Source organism: Lampris incognitus, chromosome 12 (genome assembly GCF_029633865.1).
Source record: "Lampris incognitus isolate fLamInc1 chromosome 12, fLamInc1.hap2, whole genome shotgun sequence".
Classification (NCBI taxonomy): Eukaryota; Metazoa; Chordata; class Actinopteri; order Lampriformes; family Lampridae; genus Lampris; species Lampris incognitus.
In genome coordinates, this window is record NC_079222.1 from 15248334 (window position 1) to 15275178 (window position 26845).

Consider the following 26845-nt stretch of genomic DNA (forward strand, 5'->3'; position numbering starts at 1 on the left):
TTCAGCCATGGTGCTGTCTTGATACTATTATCTGGCTATAGCGCCGCTACATGGTCAACTGAGCCAGGGGAGGTGCAGTGCTTTAACAGCTACTGCAGTATTGGACCAAATCCGTGTCTACTCTTCTCTGTCTGACAACAGTCCAGAGTTAGCCTTAGTGTTAGCTTTGTAGGTTTGACACTATTTCACCCAGAAACATGTTTTTGGTTTATGGAGGATTAGCTTTGGTGCTAAAAATAGTTATGTTGGGGCGTCCGGGTGGCGTGGTGGTCTATTCAATTGCCTGTCAACACAGGGATCGCCGGTTGGAATCCCCGTGTTACCTCGAGCTTGGTCGGGCGTCCCTACACACACAATGGGCCGTGTCTGCAGGTGTGAAGCCAGATGTGGGTATGTGTCCTGGTCGCTGCACTAGCACCTCATCTGGTCGGTCAGGGCGCGTCTTCACGGGGGAGGGGGAACTGGGGGGGGAATAGCGTGATCTTCCCACTTGCTTACGTCCCCCTGGCGAAACGCCTCACTGTCAGGTGAAAAGAAGCAGCTGGCGACTCCACATGTATCGGAGGAGGCATGTGGTAGTGTGCAGCCCTCCCCGGATCGGCAGAGGGGGTGGAGCAGCAATCGGGATGGAGTGGGATAATTGGCGGGATACAACTGGGGAGAAAAAAGGAGGAAAAAGAAGAAAAGAAAAAAAAATAGTTATATTATTATTAGTATTACACTCCTTTCACTCTGTAGTTATATATGTTTGCTGCAAATATTTTACATGATAGTCAAGCACTGATAGGTTGAAAAGATGCAAATGCACAGTTTGTCAGGATTTGGTGCATCATGGTGAGTTTTTGTGGATTTGTCACTATTGTAAGTGTAGTAGACACTGACACCATTACTGTCATGCTGTAAGAAATGTGCAGAGGCGAGCAGGAGTTGTGTGGAGGACCTGAATACTCCTGGTAGCTGTGAAAGGAGGACACCTAATCCCAAAACCCAGGATGTTCCCTTTGATTTTTGAGAAAAGCCACCATAATCCCATTGAGGGGTTCGGGAACATCTGCTCCACAGAGATAAGCATGGAGCAGGGAACGGGTAAGGGATAGAGAGGGAAAGGGATGGAGGAGGAAGTGAGAGTTGGATCGAAGAAAAGAATGTCGAGAAGCTATTGAGGAAGCAAGGTAGGGGGGATAAATGTGGACAGACAGTGAGAGACACAGGGAGAAAGTGTGAGACTGGAGTATAATGTGCTGTCCCAGTTGCCTTCAGCTTATCACTGATAGATGTTTCATGTGTAATCCTGTGAATACACAGACAGCTGTTTCTTTAGGACACCGTGGTGGAGAAATAGTCCTAAGGTAGAACCTTAGCGGTGTCCATCACATTGTTTGAGTAAGGCTTCTTTGTGCTCTCTCTATCTAGCTAGTGGCTTCAGTCAGCGATGAAACTGTCTCTGGTACTGCAGTCTACTATAATGTGTTAGGGCTCCCTCTATAGGTAAGATTTGGCAGTTACAATAAATACAGTAGAGCCCTGCTGTGTATAAAGCATTCACTATGTCATACATAACATTAATATCAACATTTGGAATAATACCTGCATGGATTCTCATTCCTTGTGTATGACTTGACATACAGTTTGAGTTGGATCACTGTCACTGAAACAATGCAGTATTTCTGACTGAATAACTGCATTTAAAAAATGTTGCACCAAGGATTTTGAGGTTGCTGCATATGACCTGACATGTTTGACACAAACATGTTTGGAAACTCTTATACCTGCATTGCCCAATGAAGCCATCCTCAAATGCAAATAATAAAAAAATAGACCCACAATAAAAAATAGACCATTGAGGAGGTCAGATAACTGGCAAAATGTCCTCACTATTAAAAAACAAAACAAAAAAAAAACGTCCTCACTTGTATGGTTGACAACTCAAATTGGTCCTCACAATTATAGCTAAAAAAGAACATACACATGCACATACACATACAACCCCCCCCCCCCACACACACACACACACACACACACAAACAGCAACAAACATTGCAATCCTTTGTTCTGTCAGTGCAGAAGCTCACGATTTGTGATATCCAGGAGACAGACACACAGGCAGCATCTTCTCAACCCCAAAAGCAGAGTGAGATGGGAGAGAAAAAGCTACTTAAACCAAGCGCTGTTTTCTCAGGAGATATTTGTGCTATTAAAAATCATTTGGAAAATCATCTGAAGGTCTGAGAGGAGAGCAGGTAGAGAGGGAAGAGAGACAAATAGAGAGGAGGGGGGGGCTAGGAGGCTGTCGACCAACTTGGTGAAGCCCAGGAGGCTTTGATAGCATCTTTCATTACGGCGATAACACAAGGGAGTATCCCGGCTCTGGTGAAGAGGTATAAACTACACCATGGGTCTCAATGACCTTATATATTGATTGATATTAATCATCTTAAAGAGAAATAGCTGCCAATGTTATGAAAGTATTCATAACTTAATACTACTACTATTACTACTACTACTACTACTGATAATAATAATAATAGCAATTAATAAATAATAATGTAGACTTTTCTGACAATGACTTTTAAAAGGATTAATTGAATAAAATGAACAATGTGTGATTTAATGCTAAAATAGTGTTCATTTTGTAGATCTGATATGTTATTATATGTTCTCTAATCTAATTTAAGTTGTTCTCATCTCCACAAACGTTGTGTGCAGAGTTGCTCACACAGCCCAGGTATGTTGTTAAGATGGTACGGAGCGGAATAGTTTTGAAGATAATCGTAAATTATCGGCCATCGTGATTTTATTCCTCTTTGTTGTAAAAATGAGATTGTAAAAAGCTTGTAAAGCTCTCAGGCTATACACATAGTACATTTGAACTGACAAGACAGATCACAAACTTTTACACTTTGCTGATCTGCTGAGGATCTGATCAATGATGACTTGAATTGATTTTAACAATTGAATAACTATTCAATAATGATAATTATAATTATAATAGCAATAATAGTGTACAGTAGTAGTGTTATGTTTATTATCATCATTATTATTATTAATTTTATTAAGTTAATTCATATACAATTTTTCAAAGCAATTGTTATGTAAAAAAAAACACATTTTCAAAACAACTGAAAGACAAATAGCAAAATATGAATTAAAATTTTGGAAAACATTCTTGTTCATCACCTAAAACTCAGAGTAGAGAGCTAAGGAGCTAAGAATGGAAGAGGAAAAGGGATTTTTAGACAAGAAATAAAATTCCTAGATCAAATAAAAGATAAAATGTGGCCTGACTTGTTTAACCAATAATTAACTAATACTAATACCTAATACACACAAGCACAAAATTGTCCCCAGTCAGAAACAAGGACGATCAGGGTGAAAAGAAAGTGAAGAAAAGGGAGAGGCAGAGAAACCTATTGAGAGAAGATTTGAGGTAGAAAATGGAGAAAGAAAGAAAGAAAGACAGACAGACAGAGAGCAGTGAAGATGGGCCCGTGGATGACAGGTGATGGGGTTAAGTAGCCTCACCAGATCTTTTTTTTTTCCCCAAAATTTATTTCTGATTTTTCCCTTTTTCTCCCAATTTAGTGGCCAATCGATCCCTATTTTAGTTCAAACACCCACCCTTGTACTGCATGCGTTCGCCAACTGCATCTCTCCGGCCGGCAGTCTCGAAGGAGACACCTCGCCACTTTTGTGACAAGGCGAATCCAGGCCGAACCACTGCTTTTTCCGACACACACAGAGATGCATTCATGTGACGAACACAAGCCGACTCCGCCCCCTTCCCGAAGACAGCGTTGCCAAATGCTGCTTCATGGAGTCCGGCCATAGTCGGATCTGACGTGCCTCACCAGATCTGATGACAGGAAGACGGGTCATGACCCGGCATTTCATGTTGTCATAGTCATAAAAGATTAAATGACGTTGGCACCTGCTCCCCGAAACATCACATCCTGCCTCCCTCACAAATTGTCTGTTGCCCAGTGATTATATGAAAAAATTCACATGTTAGCAATTTCCCATCATGCATTCTGTATAAATTGCTGTTAAAGGGCACATGCCTTTCTTTTTTTTTCACTGCTCATATATTGGATTAGTGTGTGTGTGTGTGTGTGTGTGTGTGTGTGTGTGTGTGTTTCTGAATATGTGTGTGCACGTGCATATGTGTGTTGCATACATTTGTCAGTGTAGATGGATGTGCATGTTGCTGTGTACGTATGTGGATGTTTTATGTGCGACTTGCTATGTGCTGCGTGCAGTCTGTATTTTTTGTGCGTGTGTCCCCGTGGCTGCACAGAAAGTGGCGCGTGCCTCTTGCTTGTGTTCATCATGTTAGCCACTCGACTGGAGGAAGCTAATTTGCTAATTTTCTAACGGGTTCTGCTTGCTGTACTTGCTGCAGTTGGCAGCATGCCACTTCCTCTCTTCTGTAATGAGGGCCAACACTTATGCAGGCCCTGGGAAATAAAGATGGGGAGGTCTGTATTTAGTGAAAAGAGAGAGGCGCCAACTCTCATTATAGGACACGGGAAACCAGGGATTTTTAATGGGATTACTGACTTGTCTGTGTGCTCTTCTTTGTTTTGTTTTTGTTTTTGCTGTCAGGATGTTGATCGGAGGTCAGTCTTCACAGTGACACCTCAGGGCGTTTCTCCCAGCAGCCCGTGCTCTCTGTCTCTCACGCCATTGACATCTCAACACTACCTCCAGCTCCTCCAGCACCAGCTACAGCAGCAACAGCAGCACACACAGGTGGCCGTTGCGCAGGTGAGAAACAGACTCGTATGCATGAACAATTGTAGACTGTACAGTCTGTGAAAGAAGAGCGGTGTGATGCATTTTTGGACTAAATTTGGATTCTGAGGGGCTCTCTAATGCCATAAAGGGGGGGGGGTTGCTCACTGCTCAAGCGCATTTCACATTAAGCTGGCACTGTCGTTCAACTCCTTTAATTGCCATCGCCATAGCGGCATGGTGGCCCAGTGGTTAGCACTGTCGCCTCACAGCAAGAAGGCCCTGGGTTCGAACCTCAGGGTTTTCCACCCTTGGGGGTCATCACAGGTCATCCTCTGTGTGGAGTTTGCATGTTCTCCCCGTGTCTGCGGTGGGTTTTTCTCCAGGTGCTCCGGTTTCCCCCGCCATCAAAAAGACATGCGTGTTAGGGTTAATACCTCTGTCTGTGCCCCTGACCAAGGCAATGAGAAAAGAACTGGACTTGGTCCCTGGGCTCAGCATGGAGGCGGCAGCCCACTGCTCCTAGCTACACAGCTAGGATGGGTTAAATGCAGAGCATAATTTCTCCACCGGATCAATAAAGTATCTCAAAATCAAAAAGTTACTTTACCCCTACCGCCCTGACAGGAAATGAGGGTATTCGCTTTATTAATAAGACAATACTTGCCCATTGTCAGAGAAAACCAGGAACTCACTTGTCATTTGAGTCTTCCCTTTTTCAAAAGTGCCCTGGCTCTTTGCACTCTGTCCAGTTAGACACATGTCAAAGGCCTCGCTCTGCCGGACTCAGAGCGGCGTGTCCTCTGAACCGAAGGTTCTGTTTGCACAGTTAATCTTTGTTTTTGTACACCTCCGAACCTTCTCTCTTACTCTACGCCAGAGAAATTGTAATGATCAGGTCGTGCCACAGCGGGGCATCCGGGTAGCGTAGCGGTCTATTCTGTTGCCTACCAACACGGGGATCGCCTGTTCGAACCCCCGTGTTACCGCCGGCTTGGTCAGGCGTCCCCACAGACAAAATTGGCCATGTGTGCAGGTGGGTAGCCGGATGTGGGTATGTGTCCTGGTCGCTGCACTAGCGCCTCCTCTGGTCACTCACACTCCCGGGGGGGGGGGGGTAGCGTGATCCTCCCACGTTCTGCATCCCCCTGGCGAAATTCCTCACTGTCAGGTGAAAAGAAGAGGCTGGCGACTCCACATGCATGGGAGGAAGCATACGGTAGTCTGCAGCCCTCCCCGGCTCAGCAGAGGGGGTGGAGCAGCGACTGGTCAGGTACAATTGGGGAGAAAAAAGGGGGGAGAAATTAAAAAAAAGGGTCCTGCCACAGTTTACCAATTTATTGTATTTGTTTCAGAAAACACACAATTGTTGAAGTTAATGAACATGTACGTAGTTCTTCTGTCTGAAATGTTAACAATGGTGTTTAATGTCACTCTGTCCCATTGGGTCTCGGCTGTACCTTGGCTGACTTGGTGAATAACGCTGCATTAGCTTGAATAGGTACAAGCAGCTACAGTATTTGTTTTCTAATGGTTTGCCACTAGGAGGCAGTACCAACATAATATTGCAGAGACCTACATTGTAGTTCATGTAGCGGCAGAAGACACACAAACTTGGCTGAAATGTGAATATTATCACAGACTATGACAAACTGTCATAGTCATATGTTCGTGTGTGTGTGTGTGTGTGTGTGTGTGTGTGTGTGTGTGTGTGTGTGTGTTGTCTTTGCGTTTCTGTGTCTTTCCTGGCATCCCTTATCTAACTCAACTGGACATCACATCTACTTTTACCGGCTGTTTCCTTCTACCTCAGGTTCAGCTGCTGAAGGACCAGATGGCAGCGGAGACTGCTGCCCGCATGGAGGCTCAGGCCCGGGTGCACCAGCTGCTTTTACAGAACAGAGACTTGCTACAACACCTGGCTCTGCTCGTGCAGCAACTCAAAGAGCTGGAAGCCCAATCCCCACAGCCAACTCAACCAGATCCACCATGGCAGGACCCCCGGGCTAATGGACATGCACAGAGTAAGAGGCTGGCTTGCTGGACAGAGGGAACAATTGATTGCTGCTAATGCAGTCAAGTAAAAGGGTTGGGTTTTGTTTTGTTTTTTTTTTGTAATAGAGCACTATTTTTGTGGGGGGGAGCAGTACAGTGGTGCAGTGGTTAGTGCGATCGCCTCACAGCAAGAAGGCCCTGGGTTCGAACCCCAGGGTTGTCCAACCTTGGGGGTCATCCCAGGTCGTCCTCTGTGTCGAGTTTGCATGTTCTCCCTGTCTCTGCGTGGGTTTCCTCCAGGTGCTCCGGTTTCCTCCCACAGTCCAAAGACATGTAGGTCAGGTGAATCAGCCATACTAAATTGACCCTAGGTGTGAATCTGTCAGCCCTGTGATGGACTGGCGTCCTGTCCAGGGTGTCTCCCCGCCTACCGCCCAGTGACTGCTGGGATAGGCCCCAGCATCACACGACACCAGTTGGGATAAGCGGCTTGGATAATGGACTTTTTTTTTTTAAGGTGAACAACTAACTAATTGTGCTTTACAGAAAATAAAAGACACGAAAGAACCAAAACACCAATGATAAGGACTGTGGGAACTTGGATCACCAAATCTAAACTTATAAGACTGTAGAGCTTGTGCTTGTGCATGTCAGCATCACTAAAATTAAGATAAAAATAGATTTTATATCCATTAAATTTTGCAGTTGAGCTCACAGTTGCTCTTGTGCACACCCACACATACTTGTGTGAGTAGATACGAGAGCAGTAGGTAGCACGGGGGCAGTCTATAGGAGAGGTCAACAAATGACAGACTGCAGGGAAGCTGATGTAGTAAATTAATGGCTTGTCAGCCTGGAACTGAATTTTAGGTTGCAGGCTGTGCTGAATAAAAGGGTATTTTCTGCAGTCTTACTGAGATAATGTCTGCTTCCCTGACAAACGCACAAAGCTTGTTCCATATAAAGACATTACAAGAGGTGCTTAAAGTAAATAATAAGTAAATCAGTGATACTATATTAAGTTTAGGATATATGAGAGAGTAAGACCAGACTCGTGTATTTATCTTTCCCGGATTGTATATATGTATTTGTGCCGCCAGGTCTCGAATAAGCGTCATGTTTCTAAGTGTGTAGTTGGAGCAGCCAGAGTGTAATACATTTCAACAGTCACGTCTGAAAGCAACAACACACGGATAAAAATGATTCAGGGAAGAAAAATGCCAGATTTATGATATGCAAATATGCTGTTTTGTCCAACTGCCAAATGAGAGGGCTGCAACAACGGTGACGTCAGTGTATTCTTCATAAGTTTTATAAGTCCATTATAATTCTGTTATCCTCTTTCAATGTTATATTGTGTAAACTGCCTAAACACGACATCTATTGCACGCTGTCCGTCTTGGGAGAGAGATCCCTCCTCTGTTGCTCTCCCTGAGGTTTCCTCCTATTTTTTCTCCCTATTAAAGGGTTGTTTTTTTTTTTGGGAGTTGTTCCTTATCCGATGAGACGGTCTAAGGACAGGATGTTGTGTTGCTGTTAAGCCCACTGAGGCAAATTTGTAATTTGTGATATCCGGCTATACAAGTAAGTAAGTAAATGAGTGAGTAAGTAAGTTAATTAATTAATTAATTAATTAATTTGATTAACAAAGTCCTCTGGAGAAATGTAAAGCCACTGAAATAAATAGAGGTCTAAAATGGGCTCTTTCAGGTTTAGAACTTAAAACCAGTTTTTATTTGTACCTATAAATAAGGGGAAGCAGCAGTCCTTTATCATGTGGGATATAGAATTTGTGTTTCTCAGGCTGTGTTGTGTTTAAAAGGCTTCATTTAAAATAAAATATGTGTATCATCTGCAAACAGGTAAATAATGGTAAAAGTGACATTGGGAGACAACCTAAAACTGAATCACGGAGAATTGTAAAATACATCTTAAGTAAGGCAGATGTGTTAGCACATTCTTTACTTGAGTGTAAATCAAAAATAACAAGGGAAAAGTGATAACGCAGCCCTGGTCCTTGGCTGATATCAGGTCATTTGTTAATTTGCGTTTGGGCGTGTCAGTGCTGTGTTGAAGTCCGATGGGGTTTTTAATGAGTGCATAGTTATTGTTGACATGGAAGGCCAGTTTTTGAAAAACAGATGGTTTCGAAGCAGCTTATCTAACGATATCATGTTTATTATGTTACATAGATAAACAGCTTCAAGAGGAACAGAGGAAGAGGTTGGCAAAGAAGAAGTGGGATAGTCAGAGAGGTGAAGAAAGTACACAGGAGTTCAAGGAGATGCGGCGTAAAGTGAAGAGAGAGGTGGTGAAGGCAAGGGAAAAGGTGCATGGTGAGTTGTGTGAGAGGTTGGACACTAAGGAAGGAGAAAAGGACCTGTAACGATTGGCTAGACAGAGGGAGCGAGCTGGGAAGGATGTGCAGCAGGTCAGGGTGATGGAGTATAGAGATGGAAATGTGCTGACAAGTGAGGAGAGTGTGTTGAGAAGGTGGAAGGAGTACTCTGAGGGGCTGATAAATGAAGAAAACGAGAGAGAGAGAAGAAGGTTGGATGGTGTGGGGATAGTGAATCAGAAAGTGTGGTGGATTAGCAAGGTTCCTCCTAGCTTAGGTGTTTAGGGGAGATGGCAGTGGCGTTTTTAACTAGATTGTTTAACACAATCTTGGGAAGTGGGAGGATGCCTGAGGAGTGGAGAAGGGTGATGTGCAGAGCTGTTGTAACTACAGAGGTATAAAGTTGATCAGCCACAGCGTGAAAATATGGGAAAGAGTAGTGGAAGCTAGGTTAAGAGGAGAGGTGATGATTAGCGAGCAGCAGTATGGCTTCATGCCATGAAAGAGCACCACAGATGTGATGTTTGCTTTGAGAATGTTGATGGAGAAGTATAGAGAAGGTCAGAAGGAGGTTTATTGTGTCTTTGTGGATTTAGAGAAAACATATGACAGGATCGGTACAGTGGTTAGCGTGGTCGCCTCACAGCAAGAGGGTCCTGGGTTCAAGCCCCGGGATAGTCCAACCTTGGTAGGTCATCCCGGGTTGTCCTCTGTGTGGAGTTTGCATGTTCTCACCGTGTCTGCGTGGGTTTCCTCCCACAGTCCAAAGACATGTAAATCAGGTGAATTGGCTGTACTTAATTGTCCCTAGGTATGAATGTGTGTGTGTGTGTGTGTGTGTGTGTGTGTGTGTGTGTGTCAGCCCTGTGATGGCCTGGTGGCCTCTCCAGGGTGTCTACCTGCCTGTCGCCCAATGACTGCTGGAATAGGCTCCAGCATCCCCCCGCGACCCTGACAGCAGGATAAGTAGTTCAGATAATGGATGGATGGATATGACAGGGTGCCGAGAGAGGAGGTGTGGTATTGTATGAGGAAGTTGGGAGTAGTAGAGAAGTATGTAAGAGTGGTGCTGGATATGTATGAGGGGAGTGTGACAGTGGTGAGATGTGGTAGGAATGACAGATGGGTTCAAGGTGGAGGTGGGATTACATCAAGAATCGGCTCTGAGCCCTTTCTTGATTGCAATGGTGATGGACAGGTTGATGGACGAGATCAGGCAGGGGTCTCTGTGAACTATGATGTTTGCGGATGACATTGTGATCTATAGTGAGAGTAGGGTGCAGGTTGAGAGCTTGGAGAGGTGGGGGTATGCACTAGAAGGAAGAGGAATGAAAGTCAGTAGGAGCAAGGTGGAATACATATGCCTGAATGAGAGGGAGGAAAGCAGAATGTTGGAGATGCAAGGAGTAGAGGTGACGAATGTGGATAAGTTTAAATGCTTTGGGTCAACTGTTCAAAGTAATGAGGAGTGCAGAAGAGAGGTGAAGAAGAGAGTGCAGACAGGGTGGAGTGGGTGGGGAAGAGTGTCAGGAGTGATTTGCGACAGAAGGGTAGCAGCAAGAGTAAAAGGGAAGGTTTAAGAGATAGTATTGAGACCAGCTATGTGTTATATGGTTGGGCGATGGTGGGTGAAAAGACAGGAGGAGGAGCTGGAGGTGACAGACTTGAAGATGCCAAGATTTATGTTGGGAGTGTTGAAGAAGGACAGAATTAGGAATGAGTATATTAGAGGGACATCTTAATTTAGTTTAGTCTAAGATTCCAAATTAGAGTATATTGGGGGCGTCCTGGCGGACGACCTAGGTGAGGTGAGGTGATATTAGAGGGACAGCTCAGGTTGGACGGTTTGGAGACAAAGCAAGAGAGGCAAGATTGACATGGTTTAGACATGTGTAGAGGAGAGATGCTGGGTATATTGGGAGAAGGATGCAGATAATGGAGCTGCCAGGGAAGAGGAAAAGACGAAGGCCAAAGAGGAGGTTTATGGATGTGGTGAGGGAGGACATGCAGGTGGCTGGTGTGACAGAGGAAGATGCAGAGGACAGGAAGAGATGGAAATGAATGATCTGCTGTGGCGACCTCTAACGGGAGCAGCCGAACTTAGTAGTAGTAGTAGTAGTAGTAGTAGTAGTAGTTAAACAGCTTCAATAGTGTAGAGATTGTAAACTTTCAGGGGATCTGTTTGTACAGTACAAACATTAAAATAAATACAATGAAATAAAAAGTAGTTTTTGTTTTTTTTTCTCATTGGAATTATGTCAGACATCTTCATTTTGAAATTCAGTTGCCATATGTAGCTTTGTAAAACAGATGGGTTTTGTCCAACTCTCATTGGTTTTTGGTTTACTTCCCGCATACCACACTCACAGTGATAACTGTCTCTTGTCAGCTATATTTCACTTTGCTATAAAGTAATACCCCAGGGGGAAACACTGTTAGCTGTTTTGCATTTTTTGCACACAGATGTGGAAGTTGCTGTTTTTGTTGTTTTTATTTAACCTGCTCTTGTAGCCTCCATAGTAGCTGTTTCAATGCATTTTGATATCATCTTTATCTTCCTTTAGGACTATTAGCAAATATATAGTTGCTGTGATCAGTATTAGTGCCTAATTTTTTGTGAAAGAACTTTTTTTTTCATTTAGATTAATTTACATAACCCAAAGTAACAGATTTGTGAAAGAAATAGCCCGTTTCGCTCCGATGCTTGCTGGGCAAAAAACACACTTTAGCTGTGAGCTATAGCAGTTTCCTTAAATTGTGGCTTCTTTGTAATTATGGTTAATAACATGGAGAAATCAAATGAGTTGTTTTCTAGACTCACGGGCTTACACAAGATTTATTCAAGGTTCAAATGTTTAGGCCGGTCCCAATAGGCTAATAGATAAATTGCCAATTATAAAATTTTAAATTATTAGATTAATTATTATTATCAAATTATTATTGTTGTTATTATTATTAAATAATATAATATAATTAGATTGTATATATTATATTATAACATTATTATTATTGTTAAATTAATTGTTAAAATTATAAAAATTACCAATAATAAATTGGCAATAGGCCAATAGGCTAGGCTTATTTGTGACTGGAAAACTAGCTGCTGTGGTCTGAATTTGTTGGAATGTAAAAAGACAATACTCTTTCTGAACAACATATACACACTTATACAAGGTAAACAGATGTGCAGAGAGCATGACATAATACTAAGATTGGACTCACTATCAAACGGCATACCTTTTATGTGTAATAAGCACCTTTCATGGGTGTATAGAGAATGTATTTTTATAGTAACAACAATATTTGTATCACTTTGGCTATAGTTGTACACGTGCACTGACTTGCTTTAAGGCTGCATGCTTCTGTGCAAGCATGTGTATATGTGGGTGGGAGTTTGTGTGTGCATTAATTGTTGTTTAAATAATAATTGTAACTGCATATATTTTGCTATGTGCACATTTGGATTGAAATGTGTGTGTGTGTGTGTGTGTGTGTGTGTGTGTGTGTGTGTGTGTGTGTGTGTGTGTGTGTGTGTGCGTGCATGCAAACAGGCACACATCAAGATGTAAGTGTGTGTCAGTCTGTCCCTCCTTGAGAATTTTAAAATCTGCCAGTATTTTGTATGTACATGTACAACCTTTGGATATGTTTCCATGTGTGTACAGAAAGTGATAAATCATAATTCTTGCTTGTATAATCATGTTAGCCCCTCTACTGGAGGAAGCTAATCTTGCTAATCTTTGGCATGGTCTGCTTAATTGCTGCGATTGGCGCCACGCCAATGCCTCTCTTTTATAATGACAGTCCGCTCTTATCCGGACCCTGAGATAGAGAAGTAGGGATATGAACAGAGACAAAAGACAAAGAGACACCCAATGTTATTATGAGACAAAGGCCAGAAGTAGTCCACGATGGGATTTATTAGTTCCTTTTTTCCCGTTGCTTTATCTTTTCTTTGTTATTGTGACACTTGGCTAATTGTACATTTACTCCATTTGTTCATTCTAGATGGCCAAGAACCAGTATGGAGATCAGTCTCTGCATCAACAAAGTCTCTGTCCCTGAATCTGAAGAACCACTACAGCCAGAGCCTGGACCAGCCCATCACCTCCACCCCCGCATGGCCGCTCCAAAACACCCCTGCCCCCCCAGCCCAGGTGGACTATTGCGAGTCCTATCTCAACCTGCTGAACTTGGAGAATGGGATCACCCTGCCTGCTTCAGTAAACAGGGAGCTGGACCCCTTCATCAGAACCAATGGGAAAGCAGAGAAGAAGGAGGGGTCGGAAGTGAACGGCAATGAGATTGTCCCACTGTCACCAAGAAATTCTGCAAACATGGATGGAAAGTAAGATGGTGATTTGAATTGCTAATCACACAGGGTTATGGTTAGCGAGAATGTTTTTTACATTGTAGTCATGCAGCAGTACAGAGACAAAACACAATGCTAATGTCTCACAGACCCACTATGATTTACAATAGCCAGCATTTTTGCTTCAGGGATCAGGGAACAGTGTCTGCCCACTTTCCACCCAAAGTATAGTCACATCATGTGTGAATAAAACCACTGTGTTCTAATGTGCGTGTGTTTGCATAGAAATACACGTGTATAAACACACACACACACAAATTCAAGTAGATTCAAGATCTTTGTGAGGACCCCTCGTCGACTACATTCATTCCCTAGCCCTCACCCTAACCTTAACCACCAGAACTACGTTTTTTTTTTAATTTTGATTTTGAGATACTTTATTGAGCCCCGTAGAGGGATTCCTCTCTGCATTTAGCCCATCCTAGCTGTGTAGCTAGGAGCAGTGGGTGGCCACCGGGGACCAACTCCACTTCGTCTTGCCATGCCTCGGTCAACATGCATGTCTTTCTGATGGTGGGGGAAACCGGAGCACCCGGACAAAACCCACAGCAGACACGATAACACGCAAACTCCACACAGAGGACGACCTGGGATGACCCCCAAGGTTGGACAACTTTGGGATTCGAGCCCCAGGACCTTCTTGCTGTGAGGCAACAGTGCTAACCACTGCGCAACTGTGCCGCAAATGCCTATGGCCTATGCCAAGTCTTAACCCTGACCCTAACCGTAACATAATCCTAATCCTAACCCCAACCCTAAAACACAAGTCCTAGCCCTAAAATATACCAATGAAGAACCATGTCCGCACTTTGCAAAAATTGTCCTCACTCCGATGGTTAAAAACTGAAAATGGTCCTCACAAAGATAGAAGTACAAGAACACACACACACATAGCCGATACCACATATCATTTCACTCAGTTGTGTGTAGTATAATCAGTTACTATACAATGGCAGGCACCAAGGTTCAGACTGACAAGAACGACAGAACCACTCGCTATAAGTGCTATTAGAAGAGAAAAGCCCAGCTCAGCAGAAACTGCCTAGAGCTAATGGAAGCATGACTATAATCAGGAGATTAGAAAAGAGCCTGAGACAAGGAGCGAAAGGTGGTGTTAGAGAGCAAGAGAGAGAGAGAGAGAGAAAGCAAGAGAAGAGAAGAGTGAAGATTTAAATGGACTGAATAGGAAAAACAAACATTAGAGAATGAGAAGGGATCAAGGAAGAGATAAGTCTTCATCCTCACCAGTTTTAATTTCCTACCTAATACACATAACTTGTGTTTTCATATTATCTCTCAAGTATGTAGACAGAAATGAGACTAATACAAATAACATTAATTTCCCATAAACACGTTGGTTCTGGGCGGCACGGTGGCGCGGCGGTTAGCATGGTCGCCTCACAGCAAGAAGGTCCTGTGTTCGAACCCCGGGGTAGTCCGACCTTGGGGGGTCATCTCGGGTCATCCATGTTCTCCCCGTGTCTGCGTGGGTTTCCTCCCACGGTCCAAAGACCCGTAGGTCAGGTGAATCGGCCATACTAAATGGTCCCTAGGTGTGAGTGTGTGTGTGTGTGTGTGTGTGTGTGTGTGTGTGTGTGTGTGTGTGTGTGTGTGTGTGTGTGTGTGTGTGTGTGTGTGTTTGTGGGGGCTCTGTGATGGCCTGGCAGCCTGTCCAGGGTGTCTCCCCGCCTGCTGCCCAGTGACTGCTGGGATAGGCTCCAGCATCCCCGTGACCCTGAGAGCAGGATACGCTGTTTGATGAATGGATGGATGGATGGGTGTTGGTTCTGTTTGATAGGCCACCGAGCTCCATTTCAGTATGTCAGAGGTTTTGTATACAGACCCTGATTGTATTGTATGTTTCTTTCCATTTCCCGGTCTGCATGTTTGTCTAACTGCTTTCAGCTTTGTCTTTGACAGTACAGGCTTGCATGTGCGTATTCGTACCGACACACACAGTCAGCCAAACCCCCATTTCGAAGGCCTTTATGGAACAATATAAATTATTTTTAATGGGCTTTAGATCATCTGTATTATCAGACATTTCTCCAAGGGTAACAGTCATATGACGTACTGATAAACACTCAGTCTCAAGTAGTAAATCTCAGATCTTTCTTTCCTGCTTTTCCTCATGTTTTTCTTTTTTTGTGTCATTTAAACTCTTCTTTTTTTTTTTTTTTTAGAGAGCAAACCAGAGCCAACTAAATTCCCAATGAGTGCATGCTAAAGCTGATTTGAGTATAGGCAGGGAGAGATACAGTCGGAAATTACAGTTGACTGGTGTGTGTGTGTGTGTGTGTGTGTGTGTGTGTGTGTGTGTGTGTGTGTGTCTGTGTGTGTGTTTTCTACTGCTTTGGTGTGTATGGTTTTGCATGTGCTGAAATATAGATGCATATCCACTGTGTGTAGGCGAGTGACTGAGTGAGTGAGTGAGTGAGTGAGCAACTGAGTGAGTGAGTGAGCAACTGAGTGAGTGAGTGAGTGAGTGAGTGAGTGAGTGAGTGAACGAGGGAGTGAGTGAGTGAGCAACTGAGTGAGTGAGTGAACGAGTGAGTGAGTGAGTGAGCAACTGAGTGATGGGGTGAATGAGTGAGCAACTGAGTGAGTGAGTGAGTGAGTGAGTGAGTGAGTGAGTGAGCAACTGAGTGAGTGAATGAGTGAGTGAGTGAGTGAGCAACTGAGTGAGTGAGTGAGCAACTGAGTGAACGAGGGAGTGAGTTAGTGAGCAACTGAGTGAGTGAGTGAGTGAACGAACGAGTGAGTGAGTGGGTGAATGAGTGAGTGAGCGAGTGAGTGAGTGAACGAGGGAGTGAGTGAGTGAGTGAGTGAACGAGGGAGTGAGTGACTGAGCAACTGAGTGAGTGGGTGAGTGAGTGAGTGAGCAACTGAGTGAGTGAATGAGTGAGTGAGTGAACGAGTGAGTGAGCAACTGATCGAGTGAGTGAGGGAGTGAGCGAGTGTGTGTGTGTGTGTGTGTGTGTGTGTGTGTGTGTGTGTGTGTGTGTGTGTGTGTGTGTGTGTGTGTGTGTGTGTGTGTGTGTGTGTCTCCTGCCTTCTCACTTAGCCCCTACAGCCAGACTCACATCCTGTGGTTTCCTGCAGCACAGCCTGCTAACCATTTCCAGCTTGCATCCCCACACAACCTGAAACCCTATCCCCTAACATATGTCGAAATAAATGGCTGTTTTTCATACAGAGAGGGAAAGAACGAAAAAAATTAAGGAACATTTAAATGCCTTTGTTTCTCCCACAGAGGGGCTTATTGTACTGTACGTTTCCAGGGTGGCATGAGTTTCAGTTAGCATTGTGTAGCGAGCCTGCTCTACAAAAGATAGGTACGAGGCTTTAAATCCACTTTCCCCTCATCCCATAATCAATCTTCTCCAGGCTTCACCACCAGTGTGTCCTTTCTGTCTCGCTTCCTCCTGGCCTGCTCTCTCCCTTCATACCTCCCCTTATTTCCTTTTTCTCTGTCTTTCATTTTCTCTCTGCATGGCCCTCCCCTCCTTGCTTTCTGTATGTTTTACCCCCACTAGAGCAGCATTGGTCTTACGGAAATTACAATCATAAAATGTAATCATACAGTTCTAGCCTGGGCTCATTGCATGTGAAAATAATGAAAACTGAGGGGAACCTCACTAGCTTATTACAGCCCGGAGAGAGATATTAATATTTATTTTCCCAATGTACACAAAAACACACCAAAAATTACCCCCCCCCCAACAGACAAACACACACACATACACACAAAGAATTAATGTGTACATCTTTGCTCATTGTATGTTGTCAAAAAAGTGTATTTCATGGTGTCCGGGTAGCATAGCGGTCTATTCCACTGCCGACCAACATGGGAATCGCCTGTTCGAATCCCCGTGTTACCTCCAGCTTGGTTGGGCCACCCCTACAGACACAATTGGCCGTGACTGTGGGTGGGAAGCCGGATGTGAGTATGTGTCCCGGTCGCTGCACTAGCACCTCCTCTGGTCGGTCAGGTGGCCTGTTCGGGGGGGGGGGACTGGGGGGAATAGCGTGATCCTCCCATGCGCTACATCCCCCTGGCGAAACTCCTCACTGTCAGGTGAAAAGAGGCAGCTGGTGACTCCACATGTGTCGGAGGAGGTATGTGGTAGTCTGCAGCCCTCTCCGGATCAGCGGAGGGGGTGGAGCAGCGACCGGGACGGCTCAGAAGAGTGGGGCAATTGGCCAAGTACAATCTGGGGGGGACCCCCTCCCCCAAAAAAATGGAAGACAGGAGAAAGAAAATGTGCATCTGTTGTGCAATTACGCCTCCCTCGCCAACTACCTAACTTCCACAACCCAACACCTGTCCCCTCTCCATCCTGTTTCCCCATCCCCTACCCCCAAAAATCCTTCCCCACCCCCCACCCTGACCACCATCCCCCACCTCCACCTAGTAAATGTTGCCGCCTCTATTTGCTTTTGTTTGCTGGATGTCCCTGGGGAATCAATGCCTGCAGCCTGAGTGGGGCCTTATTTTATGTTTTCAGAGTGGGCCAACGGACACTCCTCTGCCGTCCACTCCTCTGCCGTCCACTCCTCTGCCGTCCACTCCTCTTCCTCCCCCTCCGAGCTTCTCGCTTTCTCACCGCCGCCTCTCCTGCAGTCTTGACTCCAGTGTTGGTCACACAGTAACAGAGCGATGGAATCGATTCCCTTTACATTATTAGTCCAATCCAGCCCTAAATCACCCTGACACCGCCCCCCCAGCAAGGGTTATATAGTCAGGCACCTTCTGCCACCCGCTATGCTGAGAGAGCATTTCATTTGGGCGCTTATTTTTTTCTTTTTGTCTTTTATGTACATGCATACGTGTGTATGTCTGTTTACTATATGTGTATTTATATGTGCTCTATACATGTATGTATATGTGTATGTACTTTAACCCTACATGCATTTTATCTGGTGCGTTGAAAAAAGACAGAGGGGTGTCCTGGTGGCGTGGCGGTCTATTCCGTTGCCTACCAGCACAGGGATCGCGGTTCGAATCCTCTTGTTACCTCCGGCTTGGTCGGGCGTCCCTACCAATACAGTTGGCCATGTGGGAAGCCAGATGGGGGTATATGTCCTGGTCGCTTCACTAGCGCCTCCTCTGGTCAGTCAGGGCACCTGTTTGGGGGGGAGAGGGAACTGTGGGGAATAGCGTGATCCTCCCATGTGCTACATCCCCCTGGCGAAACTCCTCACCGCCAGGTGAAAAGCGGCTGGTGACTCCACGTGATTGGAGGAGGCATGTGGTAGTCTGCAGCCCTCCCCGGATTGGCAGAGAGGGTGGAGCAGTGACCGGGATGGCTCAGAAGATTGGGGTAATTGGCTAAGTACAATTGGGGTGAAAAGGGGGGGGCGTATTGCACAGACACAATATGCAGAAGATAAACGTAGTATCCAGCTTACATGAAACCAGAATGTGCATTTTTCACCGTTGAATTGTGCTTTACCTCCGACATGACACGGGCTGTGCTCCCTCCACCTATAGGGGAGCGTGTATTGTACAGGTCATATACATTTCCTTTTTGTCCTTCTCCATCATTATTGTGCCTTTGTGTGTCGTTTCTGCAGACAGCCTCATCGGCCACTAAATTGCAAGTCAGACTGATGTGACCGGGTGTAGTAGATGATATGTCTAAGCATCCAGGCGGTGTTAGCCCCGTCAGCTGGATTTACACAATGCTAAGCACCGTTGTTCAGAAACAGAGGCGGTCCCCAGGGTTTCAGACATTTCCCTATTCTAACACACACAAAAATCACAATTTTTTTTTATATACCCAAGCCTGTCAAAATGCACGATTTGCGAGATTATTTGACAGTTACTCTGGCATGGTTGGCATTTATTCAAGAGTTGCTTCAAGATGTATTTTTCACAGATTTTATTGTCGGTGGTCCCTAATGTTACGCAGTCTTCTTTTACTTTTGTGGTCTTTCACGCTCATCCACCCACACAATTTAGAAATCCCCCCTCAGTAAACACACAAATTTGTCGATTAAAGAGACCACAGCCCTCTGGGTAACATAGCATCTATTCCATTGCCTACCAACACGGGGCACGCCGGTTCGAATCCCCGTGTTACCTCCGAGCTTGGTCGGGCATCCCTACAGACACAATTGGCTGTGTATGCAGGTAGGAAGCCGGATGTGGGTATGTTTCCTGGTTGCTGCACTAGCGCCACCTCTGGTTGGTCGGGGTTTCTGTTGAGGGCGGGGGGACTGGGGGGAATAGCTGATCCTCCCACACGCTAAGTCCCCTTGGCAAAACTCCTCACTGTCAGGTGAAAAGAAGCGGCTGGTGACTCCACATGTATTGGAGGAGGCATGTGATAGTCTGCAGCTCTCCCTGGATCGGCAGAGGGGGTGGAGCAGAGACCAGGACGGCTCGGAAGAGTGGGGTAATTGGGCGGATACAACTGGGGAGTAAAAGGGGGAAAATTAAAAGAAAAAGATGTCAAAGCCTTGTCTTTCAGAAGTGAGGTAGCTCCGCCAAAATCCACTCCCCTATTCTTCACGTGACGTATTCATAGCTTTTGAAAGCAAGCATCTGTGGGCTACTTGCCTAATGTAGGTCTGCATATCAGTCGGTTTTGGTTGAGAGCAACCAATCAGAGAGTCAGTGTGCTTCCTAGAGTTTTCCCAACTGCCTCTGACAGCAGGATGGGATGCCATAGCGCATAACGACTGTGACCATCCATCTGTCTGTCTAAATGGGCCCAGTATCCCAGTAAGAGTTCTTGGCAAAAACACCAGAGAATCCAGATAGGACCCTTTATCACTCATCATATCCATCTGTGAAGCCTCTGCTCATTTTACTGTAAATTAGAGACTTGGAATCAGACTGATGTGTTGATATTTTTGTGAATTATGTTTTCCTGACTGACTGCTGTGTTGTCACTTATTGGTCGCCGAGGTAAACAAGCAGGCCAACTCAGTTGTGCAGCACACTCCCCGGGTTGCTGTTTTATCACCGGGACATTTTGTTCCTTTAGTCTCTGTCTTTGTCTCGTATGTCTATTCAGTGAGACGTATCAAGCTGCAGAGTAGACTACTGTTTCCTGAGGCGTCTGGATAGCGTGGCGGTCTATTCCGTTGTCTACCAGACAACACGGGGATCGCCGGTTCGGATCCCTGTGTTGCCTGCGGCTTGGCTGGGCGTCCCTACAGACACAATTGGCCGTGTCTGCGGTCGGGAAGCCAGATGTGGGTATGTGTCGTGGTCGCTGCACTAGCACCTCGTCTGGTCAGTCGGGGCACCTGTTTGGGGAGGAGGGGGAACTGGAGGGAATAGCGTGATCCTCCCACGTGCTACGTCCCCCTGGCAAAACTCCTCACTGTCAGGTGAAAAGAAGCAGCTGGCGACTCCACATGTATGGGAGGAGGCATGTGGTAGTCTGAAGCCCTCCCCGGATCGGAAGAGGGAGTGGAGCAGCAACCGGAACAGCTCGGAAGAGTGGGATAATACAATTGGGGAGAAAAACGGGGAAAATTTTCCAAAAAAAAAAGACGAGTGTTTCTCTCAACAGCAGTTGGCTTCATACACCTTTGTATGTAAGATAAGAACAAATTAAGGGACCTCGAAATGCAGTAGTCATATACCCCTCCACATGCACCATAACCTCTAGTCTAATTGTTCCCTCTCTTTGGTACAGGTGCGACGACCCTCTCCTGCTCATCCTCTTCCTCATCTAACGCTCCCTCATATCTCAAAGACAGTTCCTCTTTTCTGGGCAAAACTGCGTCACCCACAGTCAGTCATTTCATCCCCTGGACCTAATCATGAAACTGAGCCCTTGAATATCATCCAACCGCTAGCCTCGGCAGTAAACCCATAGCTAACATCTTCCATCGCCCCGTCCATCTCTTCGTGTACTTCACCAGCCTTGCCCCTCCCTAGGAGCCCGAGGAGCTCTCTGCCACTGACTAGCTCCCCCTCTCCTCACCTCCTCCTCCTCCTCTACTCCTCTCAGCCCCTTCTCTTCTCTCTTTGTGAGTATTTTATATTACAACAAGCATGTGGAACTGGTGTCTGTGGCACAAGCATGGGGCTGGGCATGCTGTGCATGTGGAGCATTAACAGTGAGTGTCGTCTGTTTTCTTGTGTAGGTTTCACCAGTGAATGTGATCCTAATGTCCTAATGACTGCATAACGGCATCCATTTATGTACGGATGTGGCTCTGCAAAATCATAACCATCAGTGACTCACCCATATGTTGTGTGCAGTAACACCATTATCTGCCATTAGCTTGGATTTTCTTCAATTTTTTCCTAATCGTGCAGGGAAATATTTCTGTGCGATTCATAAAATTATTTTGTCAGACCCCAGTCAACCAGGGACATTTCCAAGGAACACGGAGGAAAGCAGACAGACAGAACATGGCTGCAGATATGCCAGTGTAGATAGTGGTAGTGTCAGCCCTGTGTCACACTTCTTTCACACTGGGAGTGTTATAATCCTGTGGGTGACTGATTAGCCTGTTTGTACTTGTGTGTGTGTGTGTAGTTTGTGTACGAGATAAATGATATTAAATCTCTCTGCCGTTTTGATATCTCTATCCAGATAGATATATGTCTAGCTTGTCTAGCTTCAGGCTAACCCAGCCACTGAGGATGCACAGGCCAGTGCATTCATAGTGCCAGTCCCAAGAGAGGCAAGATTGAGGGGATTTGGACATGTGTGGAGGAGAGATGCCCGGTCTATTGGGAGAAGGATGCTGAATATGGAGCTGCCAGGGAAGAGGAAAAGAGGAGGGCCAAATAGGAGGTTTATGGATGTGGTGAGGGAGGACATGCAGGTGGCTGGTGTGACAGAGGACGATGCAGAGGACAGGAAGAAATGGAAACGGTGTGGCGACCCCTAACAGGAGCAGCTGAAAGTAGTAGTAGTAGTAGTAGTAGTAGTAGCTTCAGGCTAAGGGAATTAGGGACCTCCAGTCTACTGTACAACAGTATGTTATATGGCGGTTGAGTGGAACAGAGATTGTCGCCTTAAACCGACAACCTTAAAGAGTCTGAAATCACACCCAAATAGAAAATATTATTTTTTTGCATTAAGCATTACCTCTCCAAACATAAGGCAAGGTACTTGGGGTGAAATCTAGCAATAAGTAGTGCACCCCAGTCAGCAGGAGCGTCATTCTCCCTTTCTGCCAGATATTTAAGTTAAACCTGTGATGTCTGTAGCCTGGATTGATGTTCTGGCTGATTTCATCATTGACGATACTGCATCATTATCAAACATCCAGACAATTATCTCTTATGGTTTTTACAAAAAAATAGTGCTGTAAGAAGATCAGATCCTTGAGATGCCTCTATCTAGCTCAGGGATGGGCAGCATGATCGAGAAAGGGCCGGTGTGGGTGCAGGTCTTTGTTCCAAGCAAGCAGTTACACACCTGAGTCTACAAATCAAGGTCCTTAGCAAAGACTATTGATTGACTGATAGACTCAGGTGTGTAACTGCTTGGTTTGAACAAAGACCTGCATCCACACCGGCCATCTCTGGATCATGTTGCCCATCCCTGGTCTCGAGTCTAAATAAGCTGAGTCCCAATGAGCAACCACAGCGAGAGCATGTGAGTTGTCCATCATTCACATACCCAGTCACTCCAGGCTGACATGTAGTTGATCGGCATATTTGCAATTGTGTTTGTGTATGTTTGCATGAGTTACATCATAGTAAATCAAATTTCCCTCCATCAGGGAGAACAAGACTTCCATTACAAATCAGGGACCTCGCTTGTGTTTGACTCCCCATGAAAATGGAGTTTAATTTCTGAAGCATCTATTTCTGTCCACCTTAACCAGAACTTCTCTCACCTTCTAAACTCTGTTGTCGCTTTGGGAGTCGTTCGTAAGCGCTGCATGTCAGCATTTTGAAATGTGTTTTCGTGTCGTGATCCAGTCCTGATCCAGCACAGAACTTCAAGCACTGATTGAACAAAAACAGTTTTGATATTAAAGCTCGAACATTTTAGGAGTCCATATTTATTTCATATTTTGGCTCTTTGTGGTTCAGTGTTTGGGATTAAACAGTTTTTTTTCAACCTTTTTCTCCCCAATTGTACCCAGCCAATTACCCCACTCTGCCGATCCGGGGGAGGGCTGCAGACTACCACATGCCTCCTCCGATACATGTGGAGTCACCAGCCGCTTCTTTTCACCTGACAGTGATGAGTTTCACCAGGAGGAAGTAGCGCGTGGGAGGATCACGTTATCCCCCCCCCCTCCCGAACAGGCACCCCGACCGACCAGAGGAGGCACTAGTGCAGCGACCAGGATACGTACCCACATCCGGCTTCCCACCCGCAGACACGGACAATTGTGTCTGTAGGGACGCCCGACCAAGCTGGAGGTAACACGGGGAGTCAAACTGGCGATCCCCATGGTTGGTAGCAGTGGTGGCTGGTGCTAACAATTTTTTTTGGGGGGGGGGCAGCGTAATTTACCTTGGCGCAGCACACCTGACAGCTACTTTAATGTCCACACAGTCACAGAGTTATTAGGAAGGACAGTGTCGCCTATAGACTTTATCAGGGGTAAAATCAATAGGCAACGGAAGAGACTGCTACACTACCTGGATGCCCCGGATTAAAGTTTATTTTTTCAGCAGATATTAATTCATCTCTCCAAGATCATAGACGAGTGGATAAGAGAGAAATCTTAGGCAGACAGAATATACAAAGGAGCGCGAGTAGAGGAGACGGAGAAGGGGATGGTAGTGGAAAGATGGGATGGAGAGAGGAGAGAGGCTTATTAGCATTGTGACAGAGAAGAGGACTGCTGAGTCAACGTATGGAAATCGGACTGGAGAGCGGAGAGGCAGTCTGCCACACAATGAAACATTATTTTATAGTCTTGTTTGGGATCCAGATACCTCAGTAAAAATCTCAGTAACTCTAGGCAACACACCAACACCCACTTTCGACAACAGACTGAGACACGACAGAATGCAACTGAAAGCCGTATGTCAGTATAAGCAGCATAGCAGAACTATTGTAATAGTGAGGGAAAATGAGGCGAATCATCCCTGGAGCAGGATGTTGTTTCCTCAAGTGATGCATACTGCACTATTATAACATCTAGCGTTCATGCCGTTGATGTCTCCGATGGACGCGGACTAAATATATGGACCGATCATGAGCCCTAAGTTCATTACCGAGACCAGGCTTCAGCCGCAGACCAGATCTTATGAGTGAACCAAGTTAATGGATACCAGAATATTGTAAATGGGAGGAGTCGGGGAGGAACCAGAGCTTGTTAGTGGGTTGGTGTGTGTGCTTATTTTCCAAAAAAAGATCGTGATTGTGGGTGGGTGGGTGTGGGTGGGTGTGTGTTTGATGCCTTTGCTGTGGTACAATCAGGGAGACTGCAGTGCAGCTATTTATAGTGTGTGTGTGTGTGTGTGTGTGTGTGTGTGTGTGGGGTTGCTCAGTGCTATCAGCAGAGGAGGGGGAGGCCTCTGCATTTACTGCTCTCCCTGTCTTGCTGACTTTCTCTCTATCTCCATGTGGTAACAGCGGAGCTGTGGTATGGAGATAAGTTCATGAACAACCGTAACAATAGAGAGAAAAGAGCTGCTTTCATCCGTCTGCTAACAGCTTACGGCACAACGTGCTGAGTTTAAGAAAATCAGTGTTGAAAATGTGCACTGAGAGGCTTATTTCCACCCTTTTAAAGGCATCTGCTTGGTATGAAGAAGCCTTTCTCGTATCGTGACATGGATCTTCCCACTGCACACTATGAATAGTACTAACCATTCACCGCTCAATGCGGGAGCACACAGTCTGGCGTTAGTTTATTCGCTTTAAGTCAAGGGCGCATCACTGGAAGGAAAACAAGTCGAAGTGATTATGTTGAGCTTAATCTGGTGAAAAAAATAATGTGAGGCAGTTATTCTGAATATTGATGAATTGACAAGCCTCAGCCTGTTAGTTAAAACAAGTTATGGCATCCGGGTAGCATAGCGGTCTGTTCCGTTGCCTACCAACATGGGCATCACCAGTTCGAATCCCTGTGTTACCTCCTGCTTGGTCGGGTGTCCCTACAGACACAATTGGCCGTGTTTGCGGGAACCCGGATGTGGTCCTGGTCACTGCGTTAGCACCTCCGCTGGTCGGTCCGCCAGGGTGCCTGTTCGGGGGGGGGGGATACCGTGAACCTCCCACGCGCTACGTCCCCCCCCCTGGTGAAACTCCTCACTGTCAGGTGAAAAGAAGTGGCTAGCGACTCCACATGTATCAGAGGAGGCATGTGGTAGTCTGCAGCCCCCCGCCCCCCAGGTTGGCAGAGGGGGTGGAGCAGCGACCAGGATGGCTTGAAAAATAGGTTAATTGGCCAAGTACAATTGGGGAGAAAAGCCACAAAAAAACCAAGTTATTTTGGAGAACACCACTAAGTGTTCCTTTTCTTTTCTGTCTGACAGGTGTAAACAGATCATCCCAAAGCTGGACCCTCCTCCGCCGTCCATGAACCGCAAGCGAGCCAGCCGGACCATGTCTCCCGGGTCAGAACCCGCCGCCGTCCCCGTGCTTGGAGAGGTCAGCGGCAACGACGTGGCTCCCAGCCACAGCAGCAGTCTGTCCTTCCCAGACATCACCCCCTGCTCCCTCTCGTCTGCCGACTTCCACTCCCTCAGCAATGGAGAGAGCGGCTCCTGCTCCGCCAGCGAAGACTCGGGGGTGCGCTCCGAGACCAAGTCCCTACTCTCGCCGCTGCGCGACGACGATGACCTGTTTGGGGATCGGGTGACGTTCTTGACAGCCTCGAGCGGCTGCGACAGTCCCCCAGAATACGGGGGTGAAATGGATCCGTCCTCTTCGGCGACGTGTCCCGCTGCGCCCCCCGACATCACCACGCAATCGGATAACTACGACCACTCGCTGTCCTTCTCCTCGCCTATTAATGATACCTGCCTGCACATCAGCTTCTCTGACGATGAACTGCTGGACAGCAGCCAAGAAGACCCCGGCGTCCCCCAGCGGAGCTAGGAGGATGGAGACGTTACACTAAATTGTCAAATGGAAACGATCAAAATTTCAAGATTATCTCTATATATTTGTTTTCCGGATAACATCCCGTTAGTAGGCATAATACTGAGCAGTCTTCTGTGTGTCTTTGAAACACTGCCAAAATTTTGCAAAAAAAAATAAAAGTGGCATCACTGGCAGGCCGATGTGAAAACTGCACTTCCTGGTTTGCCGCTCCCTTCTGTGGGTCACACTGAAATAGGCTGGTCGGATAAGAAAATGGAAATAACAACGCTACGTGCAGCTTTAGCGAATGCCAAATAAAGACAGCTGGTCACAGGTTTTCCACCAGTGACAGCTAGCTAGCACTGTCCGAAGCCTGTACGCACAATTTCATCGGTATTTCAGAGACACACACACACACGACTGCTTAGGACT

At 45.9% G+C, this 26845-nt stretch overlaps 1 protein-coding gene across 1 annotated transcript in view; it reads left to right on the plus strand.

The window, feature by feature from the left end:
• Window positions 1–26428, plus strand: part of si:dkey-34e4.1 (carboxyl-terminal PDZ ligand of neuronal nitric oxide synthase protein) — a 71434-nt gene extending 45006 nt beyond the window's left edge. The window contains exons 8-11 of the mRNA XM_056291214.1: window positions 4603–4764; window positions 6545–6755; window positions 13073–13412; window positions 25864–26428. Of these exons, the coding sequence (XP_056147189.1) occupies window positions 4603–4764; window positions 6545–6755; window positions 13073–13412; window positions 25864–26428 (1278 nt within the window). The remainder of the gene's footprint in view (window positions 1–4602; window positions 4765–6544; window positions 6756–13072; window positions 13413–25863) is intronic.
• The last annotated feature ends 417 nt before the right edge of the window (window positions 26429–26845 follow it).